We start from the raw sequence: 13,285 nt of genomic DNA, 5'->3' as shown, positions 1-13,285 counted from the left end.
TGAGGACGGGAGTGGGGGACGGGCAAAGACATCTCCTGGAACTTTTTAGAAATGCGCGATCACAGGCCTGTCGCCAGAGGTACTGAGCCACAATCTGCATTCTTACCAAGGGCCCCAGGTGTCTGGCTGGCACATTAAAATCCGACATGTTCTCCTCCAGAGTATTTACTCGACGACCTTTTCAAATTACGTCATCTTAAAACAAGAATGAATGACCAGAAACTCATGAAATACACACACACACACTTTATCCTTCTCAGCTCTTTTGACTTTGGCAAGAACTGTACATTGTCTTGAAATTAAAAAAAGAAGAGGCGCCCGGGTGCCTCAGTTGGTTAAGCAGCCAACTTTGGCTCAGATCATGATCTCGTGGTTCGTGGGTTCAAGCCCCGCATTGGGCTCTGTGCTGACAGCCGGCTCAGAGCCTGGAGCCTGTCTTCAGGTTCTGTGTCTCCCACTCTCTCTCTGCCTCTCCCCTACTCGTGTTCTGTCTGCCTCTGTCCCAAAAATAAATAAACTATAAAACTTTTTTTTAAAAAAAAGAAAAAAAGACGGGAAAAAATGAAAAGGAATATTTTATGTGTTTCACTATATATATTGAATGCAATATTTTCTAACTGGCTTAACAGAGGAAAGCCTTAGACCCAGAAACCCAAGGGATTAGAAGCGACGTGTGTTTAAATTTTTAAATCATAGCTGTGGCTTTGATCCACTATTAACTCAGTTTATTAGAAGAGCCTAATGCTCCCATCATAGCTCAACTTGGTGACCGCCTTCTGCAGCGCCCCTGTGAGCACACTGCACTGAGTGACAGATGACACCAAAGCACTGGTGAGCACATAGTGACCCTGCCCTGCCCGAGGAAAGGAGCCTGGGACATGGTCTATTTCTTCATGGTGGGGGGAGGGTGACAGGCCTGCTGTAAGAGAGGTGGGGCCAGGGAACACCTCCTGGAGGAAATGGTGTTCGTGTAGAGTCTTAAAGAATAGGTCGGAGGTGAGGCGCCTGGGTGGCTCCGTGGGTTAAGCATCCGACTTCGGCTCAGGTCATGATCCTGCAGTTGATGACTTTGAGCCCCGTGTGGGCTCTGTGCTGACGGCTCAGAGCCTGTAGCCTGCTTCAGATTCTGTCTCCCTCTCTCTCTGCCTCTTCCCTGGTCATGCGCACTCTCTCTCTTTTAAAAATAAATAAACGTTAAAAAAGAAGAATAAGTCTGAGGAGTCTTGGAAAAGAAGGTAGAGAAAGGCAATCTAGGGGAAGGGAACAGCATAAGCAATGAGTGGAGGTGTGAAAAAGCTGGGATTCTGGCAACCGTGGGGCACAAAGGAGGAGTCAGAGAGTGATGGAAATAAGGCTCGAGGCAGGTAGAAGCCAGCCAATGAGGAAAGCCATGTCATCCGTGCCAAGGAGCCCAGACAGGGTTGTCTGCGTGATGGAAATAAAAAACCAAAAATCTCTCTTTCTGGAGCATCTCACAAACAGGCTCAATAACAGAGTAATGAAATTATAAGAATTCTAACATAATATTAGCAAAACTTGGGACACTTCTAAAAAGGACACTTCCATCAATCAGCTTTTATTATGACAACCTATAAAACATAGGAAATGCTTAGGTCAGATCACCTAGTTAATTCAGTGCAACAATAATAATAATAATAACTCAGTGTTATAAAATGTTACAAGAGAAAGTTCACTAATACCAAGACTTATAGGAATTTTGTAAGGATAAAAACAGACAATGGGTTTTGGGGCACCTGGGTGGCTTAGTCAGTTGAACGTCTGACTTCAGCTTAGGTCATGATCTCACGGTTCGTTGAGTTGGATCCCCACATCGGGCTCTGTGCTGACAGCTCAGAGCCTGGAGCTGCCTCGGATTCTGTGTCTCCCTCTCTCTCTGCCCCTCCCCTGCTTACACTATGCCTCTCTCTCTCTCTTTCTAAAATAAATAAACATTAAGAAACAATTTTAAAAAACTGACAATGGATTTTCGTCTTTAAAAACATTTCCTGCTTAAAAAAATCATTGTGAAAGTTATCATGATAATTTGGAAGCTGAATCACTTATTTGGAGGAGAATCTTTGAACCTTTTTAAAAAATGTTTATTCATTTTTGAGAGAGAGAGAGAGCGTGCGCACAGGCAAGCGAGGGGCGGTGAGAGAAGGGGACGGAGGATCTGAAGTGGGCTCTGTGCTGTCAGCTCAAACTCATGAACTGCAAGATCATGGCCTGACCCAAGGAAGTCAGATGCTTAACCTACTGAGCTACTGAGGTGCCCTTGAACCTTCTTTAAGATAAGGCAAGGGAGGTCTTTAGAGCCTGCTGCAGAAAACCTAGAGCTCTAACACAGTCTGCATTTGTGTGTTCGTGGCAAGGAGTCAGAAAAACAACGTGGAATTTTCCAGGCAGTTAGGGAAGTAGAAAAGCCTGTGTGTCAGCCACACACCAGTTGGCACATTAATGTACGGAAGGCTGTGGCACTGAATCCCGTGTGGGCCAGTCAATAGACACAAACTGCATCATTACCTCCCAGCAGCTGCCTTGCGCATGCGGGCTCCCTGCCACAGAAGGTACTGGGCAAGAGACGATGGATGATTTAGGTCCTCTGTCAGCATCATCCCAAAAATCACCGCTATGGAAGAGTTACTGAGGGTGGACCACGGATACAACCTTTATGAGCAGAAAACTGAAGTGTGATCTATTTTGGTTACAATTATCTAACATAATCATATTTTATATCTTTCTTTAGCACACAGGCATCCAGAGGACACAGATGTGACACCTGGAATCTACCATGGCACGGAGAGGCTTCGCGGCCTGGGCGGGTTAAGGGGTGCGCAAAGCAGACCCAACGGATCCGTGTCTGGTGAGCAAACAGCAGATGCATCTGCCGTCTCGCCAGCGCTGTAGTGTGTCAGGGAAGCCGACTCGGTCAGTGCGGCTGTCCTGTGTCATAAACCAGTTGTTTTTCCTTTTAACGCCTCAGCTGTTTAAGGTTCTCCACCTCATCACAAGGACAGATTAATGAGGACTCCACTTAGGTGCCCTGTAACTGGAGGAGTCGCTCCATCTGCTTGTGCTTCCTGAAAGGATCCAGGAGAATGCCCACCTCTTGCCGACCTTCCTCCTCTGCAGGACGACCTAGATCTAAGTACCTTTCATCCCAGCGCCTTCCTGGCCCTGGAGGGTGGCGGGGGTGAGGGTGGGGCACGGATTAGAACTCCACTGGGCTGGAGATCCTGGAGCAGAGCTGGGTGTGGGAGTGAGCACAGCCCACCCACTGCTGGGAGAGAGAAGTGACCAGGAACCAGACCCCGAGGAGGTCAGGACAAGGGTGAGACCCCCGTCTGGCAGGAAGGGTCTGCACTGACGCGTAGGGGCGGGTAGGAGGCAGGAGAGGCTCGCTGACACAGTGGCAAGCAAGCCAAGGGCAGACAGGGCGGACCCTGTCACAGGGCAGAGCCAGGAAAAAGCCATGAAGCCCTGAAATCAGCAAGTCGCAAAATCGTTTTATTTTAAATGTTTATATACTTATTTTGAGAGAGAGAGAAAGAGAGAGAAGGTGGGGGGGGAGGTCAGAGAAAGGGGGAGAGAGAGAATCCCAAGCAAGCTCCATGCTGTCAGTGCAGAGCCCAACTCGGGGCTCAAACTCACCAACCCGGAGATCACGACCTGGGCTGATACCAAGAGCCGGACGCTTATCTGACGAGCCACCCAGGGCCCACACAAAACCTTTTTTTTTTTTTTTTTTTTTTTTTAATAAATCAGAGATGGCAACTGAGGGGAAAAAATACTACTAACTGCATGGGATAAAGAAACCTGTATCTCTGAATAAAAATAATTATATAATGATAGGATATATATATATACACACACCATTAAACATAAGGTGTAATATTGGGATTGATAATTTCTAAAAGGATTGAGCTTTTTAGAAAATGTCATAACTATTATATCTTGTTTCCTTTTCCTAGGAATTAAAATAAAATAATGACAAAAAAACCATAATCCTTAAATAAACTTTAGCCTATCACATTTTAGGAATGGTCTGGGGTGAGAGGTAATCTGAGCAGCACAGTGGGGCTGGGTGGTCAATGCCATGGCCTCCTTCCCCCCTCTACCTCCCCTCTGACCTCCTCCCACCCTGCTCCCCCATGACTCACCTGGACAATCAAGAGGGAGCCCAAGACGGCAAGGGAAGATGGGAAATAGCAGACGCCAGCAACCCAGCCCCAAGGGCAGAGCCATCCCACCCAGATACGGACAGAAGGGATTCGGGTGAAGAAGAAAGTTTCTAATGGAAGTTCTGAGGCACCTCCCACGAATCTCCATTACAAAACTGACATCAAATGAGACTGGAATTTTTATTGTCTCAGAAATTAAATCGTAAGAAGATACAGTGACAGAGTAGTATTTTCTGACCCAGAAATCTTCAAAATTGTATGTTTATTTGAAATGTGCCTTTTAAAAAACAAAAAAGGATGGAAGAAAAGACATGGGATTAAGGCAAAGGAACTCAAACAGGGCCACTTTTGACCTCCTGAATCCCAATTTAAGTAACAGAAAATGAATTATTTTTCTTATCTTTTCTCTTGGCCAGATTGAATATTCCATGTGGACAAAACAACAGAAACAATACTCCAAAATGAGACAGAGGCTTACACATTTTAATGGCCTTTTTAAATCTTTTTAATCCTTTTAATAAAGAATATATTGACTGAGAAGAAAAGCAGATTTAAAATAGCCTGTCCAAGGGCAGCAGTGAGCCCCAAGTCCTGATTATATGATAAATTAAAGGACATCAAAATAAGAATGAAAGTAATTTGAAATAACTTGGAAATGATCTTTCAAAAATTGTCCTGAAATGTCAGAGACAAAATTCTAATGAGCTTAGCAAGAAAAGAGAAAAGCTGGCCAAAGGCTTCGAAGATGAATATCATGTTCCAATTTCTATGATTGAGGGAAGAGATTAGTGTCTAAAGGTCCTACAATCTTTAGAGCTCTCTGACAGTAAATGGCACATTACTTCAGCTATTGGAGGGCAGGCAATAACTAATCTGAAAATGTTCCGAGCTCTATCTATGATTCTAATGCTAAGTCTATTTCATCCATCCAGAGTCCTCAGCCTACATTGGTCCACAGATACTTTTTACAAAACAAATCTAAACAAAATCTCACTTTGAGCCTATTAGAACGTTCTTTGTTTCTCTTCTAACAATAAAATGTTTCTGATGATTTTTTTTCCCCATTCATGTCAGGGTTCACCAGTCAAACTGCTAAACCTCCCTATTAAACCTCTCTATTCCTCCAGTATACTCAGCTGCGTGAATGCACTATCTATCTAGAAATGCTTCTCTTGAACACAAGGGTAAAAATGTTTCCAACATGTTTTTAAGAAGAATGAGACATTCTATCTATCTCTGAAAGTCTCATACCTGGCGGGGTGCCACTATGGTGGAAGAGATCCCCTCCCCCAGAACCAGCTGATTCTGCCTGATAACATGAACCGTATTTCCCCTTCTCTGTAGTCTCGGAAGATTCTGTCTCCATAACAAAAAACCAATACTGTGTGTCAACACCTGAATTCCCCACAGAACCTAAGCAAAGGGTCTTTTAAATAGGAAAGCTTCCTAGCAAGTCTGAAACACGATTTAAGCTATAGCAATTTGATTTAGTGCGCTCTGGCAGAAAACCTCTGCTACGTAGCCTGAAATCCCGAAATGACAGGAATGGAGTCACTATTTGCACAAATTAAGTAGGTCAGCCTACCTCCTGATCCATATAGGAATGTGTTCTTGTAGATGCCAAAGGTAACCTGTGGATCTAAAATTCTAGAATCTTAAAACAAAGTAGGCAACACCCATTCTTAACTCCACGGCAAAGAAAGAACAAATGTATTTTATTCAAAGTTAGAATGGATCTTAGATGATACCTAGTTCAATGTCATAATTCTATACAGGAGGAAGCTGGGAGGGGACCCAGAAAGGGAAAGTAATTTGACTAAAACCTTCAGTTACTGTGATAGTCAGTCAATTTTACCCTCCAACTTGGCTGGGCCATGGTAGCCAGATATTTGTTCAAACATTTTTCTGGAAGTGTCTGTAATAGAATCCAGATCTAGTTTTTAGAGGAGATCAACATTTAAATCAGTAGACTTTAAATAAAGGAAATTATCATCCATAATGTGGGTGGGCCTTGTCCAATCAGTTGAAGGCCTGTACAGGAAAAGGCTGACCTCTCCTGAGCAGGAAGAAATTCTGCCAGCAGACTGCCTTTGGACTCAAACTGCAATATCACCTCTTTCCTAAGACTCCAGCCTACCAGCCCACCCTGTGGATCTGGGACCAGCCAGCCTCCACAAATCATGTCATCCAAATAATTTATTTAAATAAATTTCTCCATCTTCTTTGGAGGACGCTAATACAGTTCCGAAATTGAAATTAGAACCCAGGTCTTTCTCTCTCTCTCTTTTTTTTTTTTTTTACTGACTCCTACCACTTCTCAAATCCTTTTTTTTTTTTTAAATTTTCTTCAATGTTTTTTTTATTTGTTTCTGAGAGAGAGAGAGAGAGAGAGAGAGGCAGTGTGAGCAGGGGAGGGTCAGAGAGAGAGGGAGACAAAGAATGTGAAGCAGGCTCCAGGCTCTGAGCTTGAGGTCAGCACAGAGCCCGATGCAGGACTTGAACCCACGAACTGTGAGATCATGACCTGAGCTGAAGTCAGATGCTTAGCCGACTAAGCCACCCAGGCGCCCCCAGATCTTTTTTTCTCATCTCTAGGGATGCTTCTGAGAGGCAGTGCCATCTTTTACCATTCATTTTCTTGTACTATGCCTCAGTACTGCATCTGGACCACTGCAATGGTATCTTTTCTTTTTTTAAACAAAATTTTAATGTTTATTTTTGAGAAAGATAAAGAGTGAGGGCAAGCAGGAAGGGGCAAAGAGAGCAGAGGAGGGGAGACACCGAATCCAAAGCAGGATCCAGGCTCTGTGGTAACAACTCGGGGCTCGACTCAAAGAACTGCAAGATCATGACCTGAGCCAAAGTCAGACACTTAACCAACTGAGCCACCCAGGCGCCCCAATAGCATCTTTTTTCAGTCCCCCCCCTCTCCAAACCTGCTCTAACTTTGCCACAGATGATCTCCCATAATGCATTAGTTACCTACCAAGCAACTGCTTGAAATTCTTCAACGGCCCGTTAACTTGCCTTGCATGTCCTTCATCATCTGGGTCTTCCTCACCTTGACACCTCCCTCCATTCTCCTAGAGGCAACTTCATGCTCCCCATGCTGAATACCACCTTCCCCCGGGGCCTTACTCTTCACCTTGACTATTCAATGTGACTCAGCTCACATAACTATATCCCCTGAATACTTCTCTATACCATTTCATGTTCCTGCTCTGAGTTGCTAAAACATCTTGTAACAGAAATTTATAATTATTTGTATGCACTCATCTTCTCCCATTAAACTTATAAGCTCCTTCAGATCAGGACTTGGGTCTCAGTGAATCTCTAGAAACTGGCACAATGAATTTTCTATAAATTTGTCTTGGATCTATAAAAAGTAAGCATCCTAACTCTTGGCCATGTTAGACCTAATTTAACTTGAAAGGTAAACATTTTTATGTCCTTCTGTATTATTTTTCACATATTATTATCTAGAGATGAAAAGACAAGTTTCGATCTGTAGCCACCAGACTTGTTTGGAAGAAAAATTAGAGTCGCTGGAATTTATATCCAACTGAGAATCCCGTTTCTTACTGTATGCCACTCTTTGATGTGAAGAACTCAACCAGGCAACCAAAACAAGCAGCTACAGTCTTTATTCAGCTGTGTGCTACTTAAGAATTAAAGGAGGTTCTATAAACTCAGGCAACAATTTGAGCGCCTTCAAAAAATTTCCTGGGACCTACACCTTTCAAAGCAAAATTTAAAGAGAGGAAATACGCGAATCCTTCAAGTAGTACCGCTTCCTCATCTGTGTTTTAAAAATCTTTCACCTAAATCATGTTCCTTAGACTCTTCCCCATTCAGAGCCAAAACTCAAATGACTATTAGGAAACCACAGGCACATAAGTTCACAATAATGACAAGAGATATGCCCCACATCCTCTAGTACTACTCAAAAGGCTACTGTCAAAGTCTCCCATTTAACCATCTAGAAACAGCATTTATAAAAAGTTCCCACTACATGGATTTTCTCCTGGCCTCAAATCTAAGGGCAAGTCACCTGAGTGCGGTTTTTCATTGCTTCATATTTTCATTCTGCCTTCCTACTGGCTTCTAAATGAAATTCAAAAATAAATAAATAAATAAATAAATAAATAAATAAATAAATAAATCATCTTAATCATTAGAAATATTCAGCAGGGGGAATTCTATTTATCTTTGTAATGAGCCATTGATTTGCTAGGAAAAATCAGATCCTGAGACTTCATATGTCAGAGTTTAACCCAGAGGATAACCCAGTTGGGCTATCTGTGTTACCCTAATGGTACCCCAGTCTCCCCGTGCCCCCCGCAGGATCACATACATGTCCCTGTGCCTTCTTCCACAACATCACATTCTCCTGGCTTTTCACCCATCACTCCGTTACTTGTTCTTAGCTTCCTCTGTGACTTTCTCCTCCTGATACATAAATGTGGCTTCCAACTGGGCCACCTCCATTCTAACTCTTGCCAGAGATCATCTCCTATAGAGTCTGTCTCCAACAGGCCAAGCAGCTATTTCTTGGCGGCACAGCCCAGGTCCCCTTCTCTCATTTGCCTTTTCTTTCTGATGCCCTCATCCTCCCACAGGGTTGTATATACTGACTGTAAGTGGACAGCTCCAACTGCAACCCATTTCTCTATCCTGAGCCCAAGACCAATATGGCCAAAACTGACATCTCTATGATAATGGCCTAACTTAGTAAGTCCAAAAGATGACTTCTTGTATTACTGCCAAAAAAACAAAAAAAGTGTTCTTCTAGTCATCCATTCCTCAGTAAATGGAGTCATGTCACACCACCAGTCTCCCATGCTCCAATCCAATGAGCTATCACCAAAATCTTCCCTTCCCTGGGGTCACACCTCCATTCAAGCCCACCTTCTCAAAAGAGTTCAGATCCATTATGTGTCCCTCCACGACCACCTCCTCAGTCAACACTAACATTATTGCTTACCAGGATTACTACGGACATCTCCTATCAGATCTCTTATGTAGCCCTGGCTTTCTCCACCCTTCCTTTCTCTGCAGCCAGAGTGTTATCGCTCCTGTCTGCTCAGAGCTCTTTTAATAATTCCCCATTGCTCTACACAGAGGTCAAAATCACCAAGACTCTTCCAAGACCAAAGATCACCAGTGGCTCCTACCTGCTCATCTCCATCATCTCTTTCCACTTGCTTTCTCATGTCAACCCGTGTCTCAGATATGCCAAGACCCAGATATGCCAGATCAGGATCCTTGCTTACACTCTTCGTTTTGCCTGGACTTTCTCTGCCTTCCCTGACACCACCTCCCACACTCTGCTCACATTTCTAGCCTTAGTTAATGGTCACCTCCTCAGACTTTCTGAACTGCTATGCTCAGTTCAGATGCCCTATTACAGGGCTCATGGTAGCCTGTGCTTTTTTTCATTTTTTTTTAAGCATTTACCCTCATTATAATAATTGTTACTAAGCAGTTAATGATGTATACTGCCTGCCTGTCTCTCTCAATAGACTGGAAGTTCCATGAGACTACAACACTTCTTATTTTCTTTACCCTTGTATCTTCAGTGACTAAAACAGAGCCCAGTACTCAAAAGTGCTTGATGAGTCAATCAATACATTGATGAATCAACAGGAAAGGAACGCGATTTGTTCAATTTCTTTTTCTGCTTCCTTCTGCATTCAAACCATCCACCTCTTCTTTTCCTCTCAAGATAGACACAGATGAATAAAAGAAAAGGGAAAGTGGTGGCTTATCTGGAAGGTCTCCAGTACTCAGGACTGGTGGTAATAAAGAACATTATTTTAGGGGAGCACTAGAATATGACTCTCCCTTTCTCCAGGCTCTATAAAAGATTCTTCATTTCTACTTATTCGGATGTCTATGTGTCAGAAGAACGTCACGGGGAAGTCGCTCTTATTTTTTTTTTAATTTTTTTTTAAATTTATTTCTAGGAGAGAGAGAGAGACAGCGTGAGCAGGGGAGAGTCAGAGAGAGAGGGAGATACAGACTCTGAAATAGGCTCCAGGCTCTGAGCTGGCAGTCAGCACAGAGCCCAATGCAGGGCTCGAACCCACGAACCGTGAGATCATGACCTAAGCGAAAGTCGGACGCTTAACCGACTAAGCCACCCAGGCGCCCCTGGGAAGTCGCCCTTATTATAAGATGGCAGAAAAAAATCTACTTCTGTTACTAGCCAGTTCTGAGACTAGGGGCAAATCATTCAATAGCTCTACATCCCAATCTTTCTTCTATGAAGGGGAAAGGCAATCCTAAGGAGCTCAGATTCTGAGATACTATTATGGCAATACTTCATAATAGCAAATGAAAGAGGAAAGAAAAACCACTGTCCACCTCACATAAATGGGGAAGCAATTGGAAGGCGCATATGGGTTTGCTGGCCTAGTCAAACAATGTTAATATGTCAGTTCTTTGGGGGGGGGGGGGACATGAAACAAAAATATTTAAAGTAAAATGTATCCAGTAGGTAAAATACGTTAATCCTGCAGAGAAGGGCAAGATCTCTGTCGATGAAATGTCTTTCTGAGTCAGTAAAAAAAAAAAAAAAAAAAAAAAGGAAAAGAAAAAAGAAACAAGAAACAAGACCTTGACCAGTGTGAATATGGCATGAAATCTGGTAGATCTCAGCAGCAAAATGTCCTGAACACAGGCATTTGGCCCATCTTATGGAACTACACTTACCTACGTCACAAAATCCATCTGGGATTTCTCAAGTTACTTTCTCACTTACCACACGCAAGTTGGTTTTCTTTACCTGAACCACCCTTTCCGCTCTGGAGGGAATATCACTTGTGGAGTTTCAGCTACTAAGGTATAACTTTGAACAGAAGCTTGGAAAATCCATAGAGTCACTTTCTAAAAAAAACCTAAACTACCATAAATACATGTGCAGTGACAGTGGCGATATTATTTGCATGACATCTTCTATAACAAAGCATATATTACCTCATTTAATTCTCAGTATCCTATAGAGTAAGTATGATTTTCTCCATTTTACAATCAAGGAACTAGAACTTAAAGAAAGTAATTACTTTATCTAAAACTATGCTGTCAGTACACAGTTTGGCCATGATCCCCACTAAAGTCTATGTACTTTCTGTTGTACCATTTATCCCTACAAAGGGTAACATCCTAAAACAGCACTCTAAAGTAATAGTGGTCAATGGGTGAAAATATTTCAAATGCTTAACTTCATGTTTTATATTCCTTATTTAACACCATCACTGTAGGGATGCCATTCTTGCCTCCGAAGAGTAGGCTACAACTTCTTCTTTGGTTTAGCAAAATACCTCAGGGGGCCACTTGGGAAGAAGGTGAAGTAGCAAAGGAACAGCATACAAATGACCTCAAACTACTTAAAGTGGGAATACTGAGCCACCTCTCCCCACAAGCACAAATCCCTGAAGAGCCCACCACATGGGAGATGGGGTCTCAGCCAGTTATTTTCAAATCTCAAAGGAGCTGACACTTCCCCAGTTGATGCTTGGGTTGTAATTATAATACTGCATAACCTTCATCGTTAGTATGTTTAGAAGGGGTAAACATTCCAATGTTTTAGTGTTTTTCTTCACCTTCTGAGAACTACGAATGACATCGTCTGAGGCATGGTCTTTATCCTGTCACTCATTCTTGTTGTGACCAAGGGAAAGTCCCTTTGCCACTTGGACCCTCAGTCTCCTCATCGGGACAGAAGTGAATGAGAAGACCCTTCCAAACGTCTGTATTCAGTCTCCTTTTGTCTGCCTGATACCAGGGGTCTGGAAGCTGGATAACAGTAGTTACAACAGAGAAATAGGGTTACTCCTTTGCTATCTGCTCTGTGGGGTCTCCTCTCTCTTCTCTCAAACTATACTTTGGAGAGAGGAGGGGAGGAGGTGTATTTATTTATTTGTTCAATAAATATTTACTGAGTACCTACTTACAAGAAGCAGACACTGATCTAGGTGCTAGGGAAAGAGCAGCAAATAAGATTAACAGAGTCCTGCCTATGGAGGATTACACTCTACAGAGGAAATAAACAATAAAGAAATAAATACGACAGAAAACAGGGAGTGTTTATGGCTGTAGAGAAAAACAGAGGAGGGCAAAGAGATGGCGAGTATTAAAGACCCTGTGGCTTCTGACAGGCTGATAGAACAGGAGTCTAAAAAAGGCCCCAGGCGAGGGGTCTGCGTGAGGGTACAGAATGAGCCGTACAAAGAGCCGGACTGTTATTTCTACTAAAATTCAATTTTCATAAACATCTTTAAGAGAATTGGTATTTACTTTCTTTATAATTTACAGTAAATCCTCATTGAGATAATGAGGAATTTCTGTAGCTGAAAAGTTAATGGAAAATTTTACATAATTTACAATAATCCAGGCCTCTTTTTTTTTTTTTTTAACATTTTTTATTTATTTCTAGGAGAGAGAGAGAGAGACAGCGTGAGCAGGGGAGGGTCAGAGAGAGAGGGAGTCACAGACTGAAACAGGCTCCAGGCTCTGAGCTGGCAGTCAGCACAGAGCCCGACGCGGGGCTCGAACCCACGAACCGTGAGATCATGACCCAAGCGAAAGTCGGACGCTTAACCGACTAAGCCACCCAGGCGCCCCAATCCAGGCCTCTTTTGCATAAAGTAGCAGAGAGATGGCTTCTACACGATTATTAATTAATGCAAAATAATGTACTGCAGTGCCTACAATATTGAGGTAAATGCAGTCCATACAAGATTGGGCTGAATGGCTCTAACAGTCATGTCCCTGTGTGGCTGTGTCAGCAGGAAGCCCAGCGGCACCTCACAGAGGCTACAATGGGACACAGCAATGACTCAATGGTTTTCCATGGGAATCCCAAGTAGGAAGTTAGTCTTCTGTCTAACCGGGTTTTGCAACTCCTTTCCCCAAGGCCATCATGCCTGGGCATTCTGATTCATTATGAGAGTGTGTGCGACCCTACAGTGAACCAAGGCTCAGACCAAGGGCACCGAGATTAGAGAAAGCTCTAGATAGTTCCAGCATCACACAGCTGGACCGTTCACTGGTCAAGCCGGTGCCAGCATTCACAGAGCACACTGAAGGGAAGCACGGCTCCC

At 43.2% G+C, this 13,285-nt stretch overlaps 1 protein-coding gene across 1 annotated transcript in view; it reads right to left on the bottom strand.

Moving 5' to 3' along the window:
- Positions 1 to 5,795, bottom strand: part of LOC120220654 (PTB-containing, cubilin and LRP1-interacting protein) — an 80,197-nt gene extending 74,402 nt beyond the window's left edge. The window contains exon 1 of the mRNA XM_039217780.1: positions 5,767 to 5,795. Coding sequence (XP_039073711.1) covers positions 5,767 to 5,778 — 12 coding nt within the window. The 5' untranslated portion in view covers positions 5,779 to 5,795. The remainder of the gene's footprint in view (positions 1 to 5,766) is intronic.
- Between the last annotated feature and the right edge of the window lie 7,490 nt (positions 5,796 to 13,285).

Source organism: Hyaena hyaena, unplaced genomic scaffold (assembly GCF_003009895.1).
Source record: "Hyaena hyaena isolate Hyena2069 unplaced genomic scaffold, ASM300989v1 scaffold_714, whole genome shotgun sequence".
In the NCBI taxonomy this organism is placed as follows: Eukaryota; Metazoa; Chordata; class Mammalia; order Carnivora; family Hyaenidae; genus Hyaena; species Hyaena hyaena.
Note: the sequence above shows the minus strand (reverse complement) of the source record. Positions and strands in the feature narration are given on the sequence as shown.